This window comes from Myotis yumanensis, unplaced genomic scaffold (assembly GCF_028538775.1).
Source record: "Myotis yumanensis isolate MYYU_CA2020_CCGP unplaced genomic scaffold, mMyoYum1.0.hap1 SCAF_18, whole genome shotgun sequence".
Classification (NCBI taxonomy): domain Eukaryota; kingdom Metazoa; phylum Chordata; class Mammalia; order Chiroptera; family Vespertilionidae; genus Myotis; species Myotis yumanensis.
The window spans coordinates 5,197,320-5,215,992 of NW_027223769.1; the positions used below are offsets into that span (position 1 = coordinate 5,197,320).

The 18,673-nt window shown below is 51.7% G+C and overlaps 1 protein-coding gene across 2 annotated transcripts; it reads left to right on the top strand.

Annotated features, from left to right (window-relative positions):
* The first annotated feature begins 94 nt into the window (after positions 1-94).
* Positions 95-18,645, top strand: MAP4K1 (mitogen-activated protein kinase kinase kinase kinase 1). Of its 2 annotated transcripts, none has more exons than XM_070398123.1 (31): positions 95-282; positions 452-509; positions 627-717; positions 1,696-1,760; positions 3,236-3,291; positions 3,373-3,420; positions 3,570-3,612; positions 3,696-3,768; positions 4,232-4,363; positions 4,777-4,839; positions 4,936-5,017; positions 5,475-5,591; positions 5,831-5,909; positions 6,407-6,465; positions 6,704-6,747; positions 6,829-6,873; positions 8,075-8,117; positions 8,540-8,702; positions 8,781-8,863; positions 9,221-9,305; positions 10,209-10,285; positions 10,377-10,437; positions 11,403-11,511; positions 11,594-11,652; positions 11,845-11,948; positions 12,476-12,650; positions 12,930-12,992; positions 13,117-13,206; positions 13,288-13,358; positions 14,014-14,069; positions 18,452-18,645. In XM_070398123.1, the coding sequence occupies exons 1-31, from the start codon at positions 184-186 to the stop codon at positions 18,519-18,521; spliced, it is 2,463 nt and encodes an 820-aa protein (XP_070254224.1). In that variant the 5' UTR covers positions 95-183; the 3' UTR covers positions 18,522-18,645. The 2 variants fall into 2 exon arrangements, with proteins under 2 accessions (XP_070254224.1, XP_070254225.1); XM_070398124.1 differs by having other exon boundaries at positions 12,479-12,650.
* Positions 18,646-18,673: the final 28 nt, after the last annotated feature.

Below are 18,673 nucleotides of genomic sequence, written 5' to 3' on the forward strand. Positions count from 1 at the left end.
ACTGGGGGTGGAGCTGGCTGCACAGCCCTGCGCTGGGGCAGGAAACGAGAGCGGGGAAGGGGGAGGCCACAGCCGGTGGAGGCAAGGCGGGTGCAGGGTGTGTGGGGAGGGAGGGAGGTGCCAGCACTCCAGCCCTGAGGCCCTGCTGGCCCCTGGGCGGAGGCCCAGCTCCGGCTCCCAGGAATGGACCTCGTGGACCCCGACATATTTAATAGGGACCCTCGGGACCACTACGACCTGCTGCAGCGGCTGGGTGGTGGCACCTATGGAGAAGTCTTCAAGGTGAGGACCCCCTTCCTTCTCCATCACCCTCCAACCAGTGGCCTTTGTGGTGAAGCCCAAGAAGGGGAGGGGATGAGAGAGGGTCCCAGTCTTTGATGCTGGCTCAGGCATGCTGAAGAGGAATTCGGGGGAATGGAGACGGCCTGACTGTCAACTTCCCTTTTACAAGGCTCGAGACAAGGTGACGGGGGACCTGGTGGCATTGAAGATGGTGAAGATGGAGCCTGGTGAGGAGAGGTCCCAGGAGATCCTTCCCCACACCCCACCCCAACTTCCTAGGACACTGGGCTCGCCCGCATACTCCTTCCCTGCAGTGAAATTTTCTCTCCTGGCCCTCTTTGCAGATGATGATGTTTCCACACTTCAGAAGGAAATCCTCATCTTGAAAACTTGCCGGCACGCCAACATTGTGGCCTACCACGGGAGTTATCTCTGGTGATGAACCTAAGACCTGCCCCCTATCCCAGGACCCCCATTCCTGACCAGGGTACCCCCTAACCTCTTATCCTGGACGCTCATTTTAACTGAGTTACCCCTAACTTAATCCCCAGCCCAAAATTCTACATTTCTCACCGGAACACCCCCTAATCTAATCTTCATTCAGAACTCCCATTTCTGACCAGGGGTCCCCAAATCGACCTCTTCATAGTAACCAAATCTGAAACTAAGTCCCCTAACCTTTCATCCTGTGCTTTGGTTCCCCCAGTTTCACTCTCTGCTCTTTTAATATGAACCCCTGAATTACCTGTCCCCCACATTAATACCCCAGATGCCCCAATAATGACTCTGTCCCTCAGACCTGGCGCCCTGGGCCTTTGTGTCCCCTCTAACTTCCTCAACCTCTGAGATCTCTACCCTATCTCCTACATTAGCATGGGACAGCAGAGGGTGCCCTAGGTCAGGAGCCAAAGACGTGGGTTTGAGTCCAGTTGATCTGAACATACATTTCCTCTTTGAGCCTCAACTTCCCCATCTATAAAATGGAAGTGGGATCATTTCACGCTGTGGGCAAGGAAAGTTAGAGATGACTGCTGTTACATTAAAAGATCAGAGCCCTGGCTGGTTTGGCTCAATTGGTTCGAGCATCCTCCTGTGCACCGGTCATGGGTGCGATTCCTGGTCAGGACACATGCCTGGGTTGCGATTTAGTCCCTGGCCAGGGGTCAGGGCACATGTGGGGGGGGGGGGGGCAACTGATCAATGTTTCTCTCTCTCTCTCTCTCTCTCTCTCTATATATATATATATATATATATATATATCCTTTTCCCCCTCTGTAAAAGTCAGTGAATATACCCTCTGGTGAGGATTAAAAAACCCAAAAATGTCAGAACAAGACAATGAGCCAGGGGCTGTCCAATAAATAATAATTTATCACTGCTATTATTATTATTACTGCTGTTGAACTGTTGTAGGCTGCAAAAGCTCTGGATCTGCATGGAATTCTGTGGGGCTGGTTCTCTTCAGGACATCTACCAAGGTGAGAGCAGGGCAAGGGACCCAGGCAGCCCCTGCCCCTCCAATCCACCTCTCCTGTCTGTCTGTGCTTGTGGGTCCTGTAACTATTTATTCTGGTCTATATTTTACATAGTGAGCCCCCCCCCCCCCGGGCCCTGGGCCCTCCCCACCAGGACCTGCCAGCCCCAATCTGTCTGCATGCAATGATCTCCTCTACTTCCCTCTCCCAGCTTCCTCTGTGCCTGCATTTTCTCACCAGGGTCTATTCGTGTTTGAGTATTTCTGCATTTCTGGCTCATAGGAGGTGCCCACATTTTCATTGAATGAGTGATTCTCTCATCTTGCTTTCACTCTCTTGGAGAATTGTTTTATTTTATTTTTATCTATTTGTCTATTTTTCTCTTGGAGAATTTGAGAGTAGGGTGGAGTAGCCTGTGATCACCTCTCGACTTCGGATGCCCACTTCTCTCTTTCACCATCTCCCTGTCTCCCCCCATCCCAACACCTCAAGTGTTAGAAAAGGAAGGACTCCATTAAGAAGTCCTCGGGGGGGAAACTGAGGCCCACAGAGAAAATTACTCAGGCAGCAAGACTGTCAGACCTGGTCTCTGTCTGCCTTTCTCTGTTGTTCCCTCTCCACCCTGTGTCTCTCTTTCTCAATATGTCTGTCTTCCCACTTTTTGGTTTCTGACCATCTTTCTTTCTCTGTCTCACTTTGGATCTATTCCCGCCTCTCTGTCTGTCTGTCTGTCTCTGTCTCTCTGCCTTTCCTCCTTTTGCAAAGTCCCATCACCCCCTGCTCAGAGCCCTCCCAGAGCCTCCATTTCCCTCTGAAAATCCCAAGCTCCTCATTGTGGCCCATCAGTCTGACACCACTGCACCCCATGCTGAACAGCCTCATCTGGTCTCCCTGAGGCTCCACTCACTTTGCTGCTTTCTAGACCTACCAGGCACCTCCCGCCTCCCAGCTCTGCACTGGCTTTTGTCCCCACTCCAAGCAGGACTGCTCACATCTTCATCCTGTCACCTTCACAGAGTGGCCTTTGTTGACCAGCCTAAGTAAAATGTCGTAGCCTTCCCACACGTTTCCTGTTCATTCTTTCTTGCTTTTTCTTATTATTCATTAGCATCTTGCGTACTGTATATTTTACCTCCTTATCTGGTTTACTGTTGGTCTTCCCCGCTGGAATGTTCTCTCTGTGAGGGTAGGGATCTGTCTTTTTCGTCCACAGCTGTGTCCCCAGCGCCTACCACGCAGTAAACACACAATAAATGTCTGTTGAATGAATCTCTGTCTCCATCTGGCTTCTGCTTCCCTGCTGCCTCTCTCTGTTGCTGACCACCCATTGGTCTCCCCTCCCACTTGTCTCATCTGTGCCTGTATCCCACTGCTCACATGGTACCCTCTCAGCCAGTTTGGGAGGAGGTTTGGACCAGGAGCTCTTGGGCCAGGTTTCCTAATTCCCAGACAACATTGTGCTGGGGTGACCTTTGCAGTGACAGGCTCCCTGTCAGAGCTCCAGATCAGCTACGTCTGCCGAGAAGTTCTCCAGGTGAGGAGAGGCCTGGGTGGGGGCAGGTCCCTGCTCCAGCCCCCAGGCTCTCACAGCCTCCTTGTTTACTTCCCTCCCCAGGGACTGGCCTATCTGCACTCACAGAAGAAGATACACCGGGACATTAAGGTGGTCTAGGGGCAGAAAGGTGGCCTTGGGAGGGGCAGGAGATGGGAGTGGTATTTGGAGGGCTTAGGGTGATATTGAGCTGTGGGGCCAAGGGGTAGAGGCTAGGGGTGGTGGTCTCTGACAGCCTCTAATCTCTCCTCTGTCCCCAGGGAGCCAACATCCTCATCAATGACTCTGGGGAGGTCAGACTGGGTAAGTGTGGCTGGGGGTTGAGGAGGTGGACTGGCTAGGGGCCCTAGAGGACCCTAGGTCACTGTCTCTCTCTCTGCCTCCAGCTGACTTTGGTATCTCAGCCCAGATCGGGGCAACGCTGGCTCGACGCCTCTCTTTCATTGGGACACCTTACTGGTGAGGGGTGCCTGGCAGGCAGCTAGGGGTAGAGTGAGGGGCAGCAGTTCCCCCCCCCCCCCCCCACATCCCCATCTCTGAGACTCTTCTGGCTCCTTCTCCCAGCCTCTGCCTTGCTCTGTTGAATATTCTATCTTCCCTTCAGCTCTCTATCTTGAGTTTTCCCTTTAGTTAGTGTTTGTGTTGACTTTTTATACTGATCTCTCCCTATCTGTCTTTTTTCTGTCTTAGTGTGGCCCTGTCTCTGTTCCTATCTCTCTCACTCTGTCTCTCTCAGTCTGTTTTCCCATCGGTCTCTTTCTCTCCATCTTTGATTCTCTCTGCACCTGGTTCTCTCCATTTTCCATTCTCCTCTCTCTTTTTGTATCTCTTCTCCCCCCAGTCCCCACTCCCCACACCACTCCTCCCACTCCCCTCCCCCTCCTTTATGTCACCCCTGGCTCTTGAGGGTCTCTGCCCCCAGGATGGCTCCAGAAGTGGCTGCCGTTGCCCTGAAGGGGGGATACAATGAGCTGTGTGACATCTGGTCTCTGGGCATCACAGCCATAGAACTAGCAGAGCTACAGCCACCGCTCTTTGATGTGCACCCTCTCAGGTAAGCAGGTGTCGCTGCCCCCCCCTCCCGCCCCCAGGGCCCAGCCCTGACTCTAAGCACCCCCACCAGCCTGTTTCCCCACATCAAGATTCCCCTATAGGAGAGCCCCCATTTCCTGCAAACCCAGTCTGAGACCCCCAAGGATCCCCTCAACTCAGAAAGCCTTTTCTTCAGTCCTCCACACCAGGAACCCCCAACTCAGGGATCCCCATCTTGAGCCTCCCTCTGCGACTCACATAGCTCTATAATGTGACATGTGGTGTCCCCTGGAAGTGGCAACCCAGTGCATAGTAAAACCTAAGCCTCATTCTCATTCTGCCCCTCACTTGCTCTCTGCTGACTTTAGTGCTATCGAGGGTCCCTCTGGCCCCCACTGGGAGTCTGAACTCCACGTACTCTCCTTATTCTTGTAGAGTTCTCTTCCTCATGACCAAGAGTGGCTATCAGCCTCCCCGGCTAAAGGAAAAAGGCAAATGGTAGGAGGAGGTGATGAGAGGGAGGGCAGAGCCAGGGTTGATGGTCTGATGGGTCTCTGGTCCCCTCACCCCAGAACTTGGCTTCTTTCTTCCAAGGTCTGCTGCCTTCCACAACTTTGTTAAAGTCTCCCTCACCAAAAACGCCAAGAAACGACCCAGCGCCACCAAGATGCTCAGTGTAAACCGCCCCTCCCCCAAACCCTCCCAGACTCTCACCCCAGAATTCCCCAGGGCCACATGGCTCTCTAGAACATTGATGGTTTAGTTCCACAGAACCCCATGGCCCTCTCAGAGTCCCTAGTCCTTCAGAATTCCCCACGATGCCCCCTAAGACCCTCCAACTTGTAACCAAACCCTTTTCCAAGATACCTTGAGTTGTTAAAACTCACAAATTCCCAAGAGCCTCAAGACCCATTCCTGGGTGTACACTGGAATGGAATTCTCCGAGCCCCACACCAGGATCCTTGAATTATTTTAGTATCTTCAGACACCTCAGCATTCTCTGGTCTTCTGCCAGTTCCCCAGAGTTTCCTGCTTTCTCCCTCTGTTCCCCTAGGCAGGCTCTCCAGCCCCTGTTCCAACCTCTCCCTTCACACCAGCTGTCTGCCTGCTGACACCCTCCTCCCCTCCCCCAGCATCAACTGGTATCCCAGCCAGGGCTAAATAGAGGCCTGATCCTGGATCTTCTTGACAAACTGAGGAACCCAGGGAAGGGGACTCCTGTTGGTGAGACTGAAGATGAGGAGCCTGAGGTGAGGGGTCCTGGCAGACAGAAGCCCTGGAACCTCCCAGCCTTTGCTCAGGCCAGGCCGCCTGCCTGGAGTGACTTCCTGCTGCTGCTCTTGCAAGGATAAATGGGAGGGAAGATGGTGGGCTTGGCACAGGGCTGGGGGCACAGAGGTTATGGGAGGGTCAAGGGCTCCAGGCTGGGCCCACGGGGTGGTGGGGCTGCTGGAAGGGAGTGGCCTGACACAGCTGCCACTCTGCCCAGCCACCCCCTGCCATCCCTCGGCGGATCAAATCCACCCACCGATCCAGCTCGCTGGGGATTCCAGATGCAGATTGTTGTCGTGAGTAGAGAGGCCTCAAACTTGGGAACACTTGACCCTATAATAGATCCAAGAGACCTCCTTCACTCCTACATCACTCATCACTTCCAAACAGACCCTCAGAGACCCCATCACCCTCTCACTCACAAGAGACCCCAGAGAACCTCATTACTACCTGGCCTACAAGGTGACTCTAGAGGCCCCACTGCTCTGACCTGCAAACAGACCCCTTCAGACTTCCCATTACCACCCTGACTCCCAGAGAGACCTCAGAAATATGGCAGACCCCTGATACCCAGTGGAACCTGAAACTGAACACTCTATCACTACTTTAGCCCCTACCTCCCTAATCCCAAACCTTGATACCCAAGTGAGACCCCTGTAAACCAAGATACTTTCCTTTAAGTAACAGCTCCAATCCTAAGGTGCCGACCCAAACTCCACAATTTTAGTCTATTTCTGAATCCATCTCCCCAGCTCACTGTGTGTTACCTCCCCTTCCCACCCCCAACTTCCAGGACGGCACATGGAATTCAGGAAGCTCAGAGCAATGGAGTCCAGACCTGCAGCTGACACTGTGAGATGCCCCTTCCCCCACCTGTCTGGCCCCAAACACCCTCCCCTTCACCTAGGCCAGTGGTCGGCAAACTGCGGGCGCACACGTACAGTGCGACTGAAACTTCGTGGCCCATGCACAGAAGTCGGTATTTTGTGGAAGAGCCACACTCAAGGGGCCAAAAAGCCGCATGTGGCTCGCGAGCAGCAGTTTGCCGACCACTGACCTAGGCTACTGCTGACCCTTTACTATTCCACAGGCTCTCTTACAGCCCCCTGAAGACTTCAGGAGCAGCAGTCCTAGGTCAGGGACCCTAAGGCTGGGAGGGGAGGGGGCTAGGATATATGTGGGAACTACCTGAGGCTTATGCCTGTCACTCCTCAGGAGGCACCAGTCGGAGTCTGATGATGACTACGATGACGTGGACATGTAAGAGAGGCTGGGCCCTCAGCTCCTCAGGCCTCACCCAGCCCCTGCCTTCCTGCAGCCCCTGCCTTGTTTCTACTTTGACCCCTACCTCAGCCCCTACTTTCTTTCCACCACTCATCCCTGACCCCTGACTGGACCCTCAGTGGAGCCTCCACCTTCCTTCACTCCCAACCTATGACCCCAACCTGACTCCCAGCCCAGCCCCCACTCTCCTTCATTGATGTTTCTATCTCTCCCTAGCCCCACCCAAACTCAGCCCTTCAACTTCCTTCACCTTAGACCCTTGACTCCCAAGCCCACCTTCCTTCCAACTTTTTATAGGACTTTTGATCTGACTCCCAACTTCAGCCCCCACCTGCCCTCAACCCCAGTTCCTTCCAGAATGTCCTGCTCCAGCCTGGGCTCTTTCCCCATCTATCCGGCTCAGCCCTGGACCCTCTGCCACCTCCCAGCCCCCAGCTCCTCCCAGACGTTGCTCCAACCTCCAGATTTCAACTGCAGCCCAACCCTCAACCACAGGCATTCATCTTTCCTCATCTCACAAAACCTGACTGGACCTTGGCCCCTGGGAATTTTCCCCATGTTAGACTAGACCCTGGGCCCCAGATCCCAACCTCAACCCCAGCCATCAGCCCCCAGCCCACAGGCCCAGTGTCAGCCTCAGGGCTCACATCATGTCTGTAATGGGCTCACATGTGGCACTAGAAACCATGTGGGAACCTAACCCCCAGGAGCTCAGATGATCTGTGTCGTAGGTGGCTATGAAGATTTAGACTTGAGACCTTGTCAGCACTTGATCTCCAAAGTTGCTGTTGTTACTGTCACCATGATTATTATTTAAAAATATATATATATTGATTTCAGAGAGGAAGGGAGAGGAGACAGAGATATAGAAACATCAATGATGAGAGAGAATCATTGATCGGCTGTCTCCTGCACATCCCCTACTGGGGATTGAACTCACAACCCGGGCATGTGCCCTGACTGGAATCAAACCATGATCTCCTGGTTCATAGGTCAATGCTCAACCACTGAGCCACACAGGCTGGGCTGTCATCATGATTATTAATTAGTCCTTTAGTCCTCAGCTCCATCACAGACCGAGTCACCCCTGACCCTTCTGATCTCAGACATGCAGCCCCAAACCACTCCATCCTTGTTTCCCACACCCCCACCTGCTTACCCTGTCTTTGTGTTTCAGCCCTACCCCTTCAGAGGACACACCTCCTCCACTGCCCCCCAAGGTGAGGTCTTAGTCAAGAGCTGGGGGGCTGGGGGCCAGGAGGTTAGAGTCCTTAGATGCTGGGATACTGGGCATTCTAGGGCTGTAGTCTGGGACACCAGTTCCTTTGAAATCTGGGAGATGGGACAATGAGCATATTGGGGTATGGGAGTGGCATTCGTGAATCCACAGGTGTGACTCAAAATATTTAGCCTGATGGACACCGGTCAGTAGCCGGTTACCCAGCATTAATCCTTTAGTTGCTGGAGTGTATTGATGGGGTGGGGATGGAGGGGAAAGTTGGAGTGGTGGTAGGACATTGTGGGAAGGGTCAGAGCTATGACCACATTTCCGTTGTAGCCTAGGCAGGGTTGGGATAGCAGGGTGCCCTCTCTCTTTGAGATCATCTAATGCACTACCTGCCCCACTTCTCTGTCTCCAAAGCCCAAGTTTCGTTCTCCATCGGATGAGGGTTCCGGGGGGCCTGGGGAGGAGGGGCAGCTGAGCCCGGGGGTGCTGGTCCGGTGTGCCAGTGGGCCTCCCCCACGCACCCCCCATGTTGGACCTCCCCCAGCCACCAGGAGTCCCCATCTAACTGCCCATTCAGGTAACAGGGCAGGATAGGGTGGGAGGTGGGTAGGGGTGGGGGAGCTTTGGGGACTGATTATTCCTCATCCTGTCTCAGAGCCCTCACTCTGGAACCCAACCCCTCAGCAGTCTGACCAGCCCCCACTGTTGCCCCCCAAGAAGGAAAAGATGAAGAGAAAGGTGAGGACAGCTATGCTGAGGACTCACACCTCTAGATGGGACTGGGGATGCTGGGTGGGGTGGGGGTGGGAAGACTAATAATGATATGTGACATTTGTGGAGCAGTTCCTCTGTGCCAGATACTGACCTCATGTCTTTACATGGTGTAAACCTTTACAGATAGAGGTAGATATTGTCTCCCATTTCACAGAGGGGAAACTGAGGTAGAGAGGTCATGCCAAGGTCATAAACCTTTGAGGAGGCAGAGAGGCAGAATCTGAACCCTGGCACTCTTGCTCCAGAGCTTTAACCATTGCACTTTCTGTCCACTCCTTCTTTTTGCTGGATCTCCTGCTCTGCTCCCCATGACCTGCCCAGGGATGTGCCCTTCTTGTAAAGTTGTTCAATGGCTGCCCCCTCCGGATCCACAGCACAGCCGCCTGGACACACCCCTCCACCAAGGGTGGGCATTCAGGAGGGTAACAGGGAACATGGCGGGATGCGGGATGGGGAGGGACCATAATGGAAGGTACAAAGTCAGGGACCAGGGAGGGTCTTAATCGGGTGCGGAGTGGCCAAGCTGAGGCAGGGACAGAGCCTGGAGCTACAGTGGGATTTGGGGATCAAAGATGGTTGGTGTGAAGATGAGTTTGAGAGTGAAAACTAGCAATATTAGGGGTTGGGGGCCATGAGTATTAGATACAGCAGAAAGGTCAAAGTTTGGGATACAAGATGGGGAACAGTTGGACCCCATTAACTCCATTAACCTCAGTTGGAGACTAATGGTAAAGAGACTAAGATCAGCATTTTGGGATTAGGAGTTTTGGGATTAGATTATAGCAGAAAGAGATAGAGTTTGGGGATCAAAGATGTAGAGACAAGGTCAATGAGAGGTTAAAGAAAAAGCATTGCGTTTGGGGAGTGTCACACTGAACAGAAAAAGCCATGTTATATTTAAGAGGGCCTGAGTTTGAGGATCAAAGCTGAGACAGGATTAGCCTTCAGGGACCAGAACCAGGGAGGAAAAAAAGAGGAACAGAATTTAGAAGGCTATTTGGAGAGGCATGTCTAATGATTGGTCAGCACCGAGGGGACAGAGAGTCAGGATTTGTGGGTCAGCGATGGAAGAACCACCAGAATGTGGGAAGTCAGAGGAAGGTGTGAATGAGACCAGTTAGAGGGATTGGATCGGGGTTTCAGTTCAGATTAGGGGACAGGCTGGGAGTATTGATGTGGGGGTGAGAATTAGAGAGCTGAGGGTCAGGGCTGGGAGACAGAGTGCCAGTGTTTGGGATCAGACAGGTGGGGGTTTGGGAGGTCCCCCAGGATAAGGCAGGTCCCAGTGTCCTTGTGTCTTTTCCCCAAGATCAGCACCTGATCCTAGGGGCAGAGGAAGGCATTTTCATCTTGAACCGGAATGATCAGGAGGCCACGCTGGAGATGGTGAAGGACAGCTCCCAGGGTGGGCTGAGGCTGGGGGCTGGAGCTGGGGATGGCTGAGGTCAACAGGAGCCGTCTCCCCCATTCTCTGCAGCTCTTTCCCAGCCGGACGACCTGGGTGTACTCCATCAACAATGTCCTCATGTCTCTCTCAGGTCTGGCCATCAGGGATGGGGGGTGATGGGAAGGCTGGGATCAGAAGCTAAGGGGTTGAGGGGCAGTGGGTTGGGAGGTAGACGGGCACAGCTGATAAAAGCCTAGACTCCCCTTCACAGAGCCTGAGGTTCAATCCCAGTCACTCTCACTTGGGGCAGGAGACATCTGCTCCCTGAGTCTGTTTCCCCATCTCCCAGTCCCCACCTCCCAAGTCACTTTTGAGGGAATTTCTACAATAAGTTAGTCTTTACCTTTCTTTGATGTTCAGAGGACAATTAGAACTTAGCCCACACTACTAAAATAGAGTGAGCAAGTTATAGATTAAAATTTGTTTTAATTTTATAAACACTTTGTGTAAAGAATTTCTAATTTGTGGGGAATCTCCAAACCAAATAGGATTCATGAGCTAATTAATATCTGTGATGATAAACTTAAAAGTTTCTTGATAGGTTTCTTCTTAAACTTTGCAATGTGTATAACTTCATCTGGCTAGTTAAGTGTCCATAGCTCTTATGTGACTACAAGCACCAAAGGGCAAGGAACGTATTTCTTTTACTTGTCACTGTTACCAGTGCCAAGCACAGTGCCTGACTTATAGTGGGTGTTTAAAACATGCTAGGTGAGCCCTGCTGGCATAGCTCAGTGGTTGAGCATCAACCTATGAACCAGGAGGTCGTGGTTCAATTCTCGGTCAGGGTACATACTCTGGTTGCTGGCTCAATCCCCTGTGTGGGGTGTGCAGGAGGCAGCCAATCAATGATTCTCTCTCGTCATTGATGTGTGTCTCTCTCTTCTCCCTTCCTCTCTGAAATCAATAAAAAAATATATTTTTTAAAAAAACACATGTTAGGCTTTAAGGTTTGTGAATTTCAGAGAACCTGATGGGGCGAGTGAAGCTACCCCGAAAGGTGGGAGTGTCCAGTGTCCTGTAACTGCCTGCTTCCTGTGTATACACCCACTGCAGGAAAGACCCCCCACCTGTATTCTCATAGCATCCTGGGCCTGCTGGAAAGGAAAGAGACCAGAGCAGGAAGCCCCATCTCTCACATTAGTCCTCACCGGCTACTCGCAAGGTACGAGCCCCCAGTGGCACCTCAGACCCCCATTATCCCCCCTCCCTGCTTACCTTCCATTCCCACATACCTTCTTCTGCAGGAAGAACATGGTCTCCACCAAGATCCAGGACACCAAAGGCTGCCAAGCGTGCTGTGTGGGTGAGAGAAACCCCCCTGAGGGGCAGGGAGGGGGCTGGACTGGGCCAAGGGTGGGGTTTGGGCCGCACACACCCTAGGGGTTTGCAGAGTTAAGGCAGGGTGTCCAGAGCCTGGGAAAAAATGTGTGGCCTTTCGGGGAGCGGAAAAGGGGGGAGAAGATGGACTCTATCATGTCCTTACCCTCCCCCACAGCGGAGGGCTCCAGCTCCGGGGGCCCCTTCCTGTGTGGGGCATTGGAGACCTCTGTGGTCCTGCTTCAGTGGTACCAGCCCATGAACAAGTTCCTGCTGATCCGGGTAGGGAGCCGTAGAGGCTGGCTTCTGCGGAGGCTTCCATGAAACCCCACTTCCACTCGAGGCCTCGTCCCAATCTCCCCCAAGGTTCTGCCCATCGGCCTGCCTGCCGTGGGTCAGGGTGGGGGTGTCTCCTTCTGAGGGCTTCCTATCCTTAAATTCCGCCCCTCACCCCTGGCCTCATTATACTTCAGGCCCAATGCCCTTCCCCACCTCTGCCCTCTCAGGGGACCCCGTGCAGGTCCTTGGAACCTCTGAGACTTCGCTGCCTTTGAGGCCACGCTCCTGGGGGTGGGGTGGGGTGGGGGACCCCGTCTTTCTGTCACCAGAGCACCACGCCCCCAAGCGGAAGCCACGACGACCTGAGAGTACATCCGTCCATTTCTAAGGAGGCACCACCGAACCCCCTGAGACTTGGCCCCCTGACATTTCTAGATTTGGCACCTCCCAAGACAGCCCATGTCCTTCAACGCCCCACCCTCTCCCCCGCCCCAAGCCTCCTCTGAGCCCGTTCCCCCCGCGCCCCGCAGCAGGTGCTGTTCCCGCTGCCCACGCCCTTGCCCGTGTTCGCGCTGCTGACGGGGCCGGGCTCCGAGCTGCCCGCCGTGTGCATCGGCGTGAGCCCGGGGCGGCCGCCGAAGTCCGTGCTCTTCCACACCGTGCGCTTCGGCGCGCTGTCCTGCTGGCTGGGCGAGATGAGCACCAGTGAGCGGGGCGGGGCGGGGCGGGGGGCGGGCGGCCGGGGCCGGCGGGGCGGGGGGCCGGCGGGGCTTACAGAGCCCGCGCCCGGCTGGGAAGGGGACGGAGCCCGCGGGGAGCGGGGAGCGGGGCGGGGCGGGAGGAAGGCGGTAGACGCCGCGGGGAGACGGAGGACCGGGCCGGGCCGCTCTGGAGCGGGTGTAGCCCGCTTGTGTGGGAACGAAGCGGGTCTAAGGAGAGGCGAGTACCGCGGAATGGGCCCGCGAACCTCGCCCTCTCCGACAGAGCACAAGGGACCAGTCCAGGTGACCCAGGTGGAGGAAGACAAAGTTATGGTGTTGATGGACGGTAAGGGCGCCCCTTTCTCCTGGCCCCCGTCTTGTTTGCGCCTCACACTGAACTACTGTCCAGTTCCTCGGTAACTAGCCTTCCACACCCCGCCCTTAAAGCTCCCTTTTTCACTCCCTTCTAGGGTCCCTGAAGCTGGTGACTCCAGAGGGAGCCCCAGTCAGGGGGCTGCGAACCCCGGAGATCCCCATGACGGAAGCTGTGGAGGCTGTGGGTACGTGGAGGTTGGGAAGTCCGGGGCCCAGCGTGGAGGCTCAAGTGATACCCAAGGGTAACAGGCACTCTTTCCTCCCAGCGATGGTCGGAGGGCGGCTCCAGGCCTTCTGGAAGCACGGAGTGCAGGTGTGGGCTCTGGGCTCTGACCAGGTAAGCTCTCCATCTCAAGCCCTACAGCCTTACCTCCTCTCTCACTCACCTCACTCACGAGATGGACCAGGGGATCCGAGTCAGGTGTGCAGTCCTGAGGAGAAGTGTCCTCCATCTCAGCTGACTGGTTCCCGGCTCTACCCCAGGGTCTCTGTGTCCAGAGCTCATCCCAGGCCATGTGTGACCTTGCGCAAAGGACTTGCTTCTCTCTTAGCCTCAGCGTCCCAACTATAAAATAGGGGTCACTATGGAGGTAGATGGGTGGTTAGGAGTATGGACCAGACTGCCTGGGTTGGAATCGAGCTGAGCCACCTTAGGCAAATGACTTAACCTTCCTGTGCCTTTCCTCATCTGGAAGATGGGGCAAAAATGGTGCTTAGCTCATAGACCACTATGTGTCAGAACCTGCCCATACATGTTTGTGTTTTATTTAATCTTCATGATCACTTATCAGGTAGGTACTGTGATTTCACAGGTTAGTAATCTGAGGCACAGAGAGGTTAAGTAACTTGCTTGAGGTCACACAACTGGTGAGTGATATTAGCAAGAATGATTATTTGTGGGTCTGAGGCTGGGAGTTCAGAGAACTCCCTCCTGTTTTCTTTAAGGGAGAGGGAGGAGTATTCTAGATACTGACACACATCTTCTCCCCCAGCTGCTTCAGGAGCTGAGAGACCCCACCCTCACCTTCCGTCTGCTTGGCTCCCCCAGGTATGGACTTGGGGAAGGGGTTAGAGGACCCGGGAGGGGAGCTTCTGATGTGGAGAGGGCATCCTGAGGTGTTGTTCCTAGCCACTTGAATCTTTGGCCTAGATATTCTCTCCCCTGGTCCCTGTTTCCATCTCTTCCCCACAATAGTCCATTAATTTTTTCCTGACTATGAGGGTGTAACTTGCAGACGTGGTGCCCATTTACCCATAAATTCTTCAGTGTGTGTTTACTAAATCAAGCAAGGACCTGCTTTTACAAACCACAATGCAGCCTTCAAAATCAAGAAAATATGGAGACATCACTACCTTCTATTCCACACACCCATTAAAGTCTCACTAGTTGTACCAGTGATATTCCTAATAACCCAAAAATAATACTATTGGGGGGGGGGTCCCGAATACAATCCAGGATGATGAGTTGCATTATTTAGGAGTCTTCTTTATTTTCTTTTTTTTGTTAATCCTCACCTGAGGATATTTTCCCCATAGATTTTTAAAATATATATATTTTTATTGATTTCAGAGAGGGAGAGAAAGATAGAAACATCAATGAGGAGAGAGAATCATGGGTTGGCTGCCTCCTGCACGCCCCCCCACTGGGGACCGAGCCTGCAACCCAGGCTGTGCCCTTGATCAGAACTGAACCCAGGACCCTTCAGTCCGAAGGCTGACGCTCTATCCACTGAGCAACACCAGCTAGGGCCCCAGAGATTTTTTAGAGAGTGGAAGGGACAGAGGGAGGGAGGGAGAGAAACAAACATCTATGTCAGAGAGACACATAGATTGGTTGCCTCCAGCACATGTCTAAGGTGGTCTGGGATCGAACCTGAAACCCAGGTATGTGCCCTTCAAGGATCCAGAGTCAAACCTGCGAGCCTTCGGGATTCAGGCTGATGCTCTAACCACTGAGAAACACTGGACAGGGCAGGAATCATGTTTCTTTAGTCTTTAGCCTGGAACAGTTAGTTCTTCAGACTTCCTTTGTTTTTCATGATCTTGATGCTTTTGAAAAGAGTGCAGGAAAATTGTTTTACAGAATGCCCCTCAATATCACTGAACTGATGGTGTGCCTGTCTCTCAGCATCATATCAGGAGGCACATGTCAGTTTGTCTTATGACTGATGATGTTATCTTTGATCATTTGGTTAAGGTGTGCAGTCAGCCACATTTTTCCACTATCAAGTTACTCTTTTTTTCCCTTTCAGTTAATAAGTACAGAAGTCCCCCACCACACCCCATTACCTGTGGGGATATGTTCCAAGACCCTCAGTCCTGAAAATGTGGATATGTACTGAGCCCTATATGTATTATGTTTTTTCCTATACACACATTCCTATAACAAAGTTTAATTTATAAATTAGGCACAGTAAGAGATAACAACAATAATTAATAAACTAGAACAATTACCATAATATAGAATAATAAAAATAATGTGAATGTGGTCTCTCCAAAATATCTTGTACTGTACTCAGCCTTTTTCTCATGATGATATGAGATGATACAATGCCTATGTGATGGGAAGAAGTGAGGTGAATGATGTAAGCATTGTGATGTAGCATTAAGCTACTGTAAGGGTTCTTTGATCTTAAGCACTGAGATACCAAAACAGTCGATCTGATAACTGAGATGGCTAAGTGACTGATGGCAGGCTAGCAAATACAACTTGGGTAAGCTAGATAGAGAGATGACCCACTTTGGGTAGGACAGAGTGGTACAGCACCAGATTAAATCATGCTACTTAGAACAACATACAATTTAAAACATATGAATTGTTTATTTCTGGAATTTTCCATTTAATTTTTTGGACTGCTGTTGACCTCGGGTAACAGACCTTGGAAAGCAAAACTGTGGATGGGAGGAGGAGAGACTACTTTATCTTTTTGGGTGATGTGTTGAGACTGTGTAAATATACTCTTAGTAAGACTTTCATTGACTAGTTTTAGCAGCTATTGATTTTTTATTGATTGATTTTAGAGGAAGAGAGAGACAGCGATTTGTTGTTCCACTTGTGCATTCATTGGTTGCCTCTTTTTTTTTAAAAAATATTGTTTAAATTTATTTCAGAGAGGAAGGGAGAGGGAGAGAAAGAAACATTAATGATGAGAGAGAATCATTGATTGGCTGCCTCCTGCATGTCCCCCAGTGGGGATTGAGCCTGCAACCCAGGCATATGCCCTGACCAGGAATTGAACCATGACCTTTTGGTTCATAGGTCGATGCTCAACCACTGAGCCACCACAGCTGGGCCATTGATTGCTTCTTATATGTGCCCTTACCAGAGATTGAACCTTCAACCTTGGCATACCAGGATGACACTCTAACCAACTGAGCTACCCGGGCAGGACTATAGATGATTTTTGCCTGAATATATTATTAGGATGGTTACTAAATGGTGATTTTTCTATTTCTATCATTCCGTCTACATTTATTTTTTTAAAAGATTTTTTAATTGATTTTTTTTGAGAGAGAAAGAGAGGGAGAGAGAGAGAAACATCGATGTGAGAGCAATACATGGATTAGTTGTCTCCTATAAGCACACTCCTGGGAACTGAGCCAGAAACCCAGGCACATGCCTTGACCAGCAATCCAACTGGCAACCTTTAGGTGCATGGGACAATCAACTGAGCCACACTGGCCAGGAGATTCCTTCTATACTTATTAGTTGGAATTCTACTGTAGGGAAAAGCTGTCCCTTCTCCACTATTTATGTGTATGTTTGTATGTATTTCAGCATAGTCTCATGGATTTCCATTTTATTCTATGGACTAGAGGCCTAGTGCACAAATTCGTGCACCAGTGGGGTCCCTCGGGCTGGCCTGCAGGATCAGGCTGAAACCAGCTCTCCAACATCCCCTGAGGAGTCCCGGATTGCGAGAGGGCACAGGCCAGGCCAAAGGACCCCACCAGTGCACGATCAGGGCCGGAGAGGGACGTGGGAGGTTGGCCGGCCATGGGAGGTTGGCTGTGGGAATGCACTGACCACCAGGGGGCAGCTCCTATGTTGAGCATCTGCCCCTGGTGGTCGGTGTGCATCATAGTGACTGGTTGACCGGTCATTCGGTCATTCGGTCACTTAGGCTTTTATATATAGAGATTATCATTTATTTTAAGGTACAAATACTCCCAGATTTAGCCAGTGAGAGCCTCTTCAAAGATCTTCTGTGACCTTTTTGATATGCCTGAGGGGTCTTTTAATTTCCAGACATGAATTTGTCACTCCCCCTGTCTAAAACCCTCCTGTAGCACCCTAGCCACTTTGGCTCCGTGGATAGAGCGTCGGCCTGTGGACTGAAAGGTCCCAGGTTCATTTCTAGTCAAAGGCACATGCTCGGGTTGTGGGCTCGATCCCCAGTGGTGGGTGTGCAGGAGGCAGCAGATCAGTGATTCTCTCATCATTGATGTTTCTATTTCTCTCTCCCTTTCCCTTCCTCTCTGAAATCAATAAAAATATATTTTAAAAAATAAAATAAAAGCCGAGACCGGTTTGGCTCAGTGGATAGAGCGTCGGCCTGCGGACTGAAAGGTCCCAGGTTCGATTCCGGTCAAGGGCATGTACCTGGGTTGCAGATGTGCAGGAGGCAGCTGATCGATGTTTCTAACTCTCTATCTCTCTCCCTTCCTCTCTGTGGAAAATCAAGAAAATATATTAAAAAAATAAATAAATAAAATAAAATAAAATAAAAAATAAAACCCTCCTGTGGCTTCAAGATAAATACTCAGTTCTGGCCACAGCCCACAAGACCATGACTTCTGCAGTCAACCCCCAGGCCCTCTCCACCTCAAGGCCTTTGCACAGGCTCTCTCTCCAGAACACTCTTCCCTGTCTTTTCACCAAGTTCCCTCCTAAGCTTTGGATAGGATCCCCACCTTGGCTGACCCCTGGGGCTAGGTATCCCTGCTGTGTGCCATGCTTCTTTGCACTCATGTAATTCCCTGATTCATGTTGGTCTCCTGCTCTAAATTAAGCTCCCCGAGTTCAGGGACCATGTCTGCTCATTCACTGCTACTGGCCATCATTATGCAGGCACAGCCTCTATTAATTTCTCTGTGAATGAATGAATGAACAAATGCCATGCCCTAGCCGGTTTGGCTCAATGGATAGAGCATCGGCTTGCAGACCAAAGGGTCCCAGGTTCAATTCTGGTCAAGGGCATATATCTCGGTTGCAGGCTACTCCCGAGCCCAGGCCCTCGTCGGGCACGTGCAGAAGGCAGCCAATCGATGTGTTTCTCTCAAATCAGTATTTCTCTCTGTCTTTTTCCTCTTTCTTCCACTCTCTCTAAAAAAAAAAAATCAATGGAAAAATATCCTCGGGTGAGAATTAAAATAACAACAACACAAAAAAACAAAACAAATGCCTGAACTGACTTCTCTCTTCCCCAGGCCTGTGGTGGTGGAGACACGCCCAGCAGATGATCCTACTGCTCCCAGCAACCTCTACATTCAGGAATGAGTCCCTGGGGGTGTTAGGAACCATTCCCTGCACCCTCCTTCCCAACAGACACTCATTAGTGGTCATGACATGCTCCTTTACCCCAATAAACATGACTTCAGCCTCTGCTGTCATCTTGTTTTTCTGGGGTTGTGGGAGGACAGAATTTCTGG

Bases quoted from the DNA above. Each gene is read 5' to 3' on its own strand.
- MAP4K1 (XM_070398123.1), top strand. From the start codon at position 184: ATGGACCTCGTGGACCCCGACATATTTAATAGGGACCCTCGGGACCAC. The intron at 6,466-6,703 runs GTGAGATGCCCC...ACTATTCCACAG, and splicing joins CCAGACCTGCAGCTGACACT to GCTCTCTTACAGCCCCCTGA. The intron at 12,651-12,929 runs GTGAGCGGGGCG...CCTCTCCGACAG, and splicing joins GCTGGGCGAGATGAGCACCA to AGCACAAGGGACCAGTCCAG.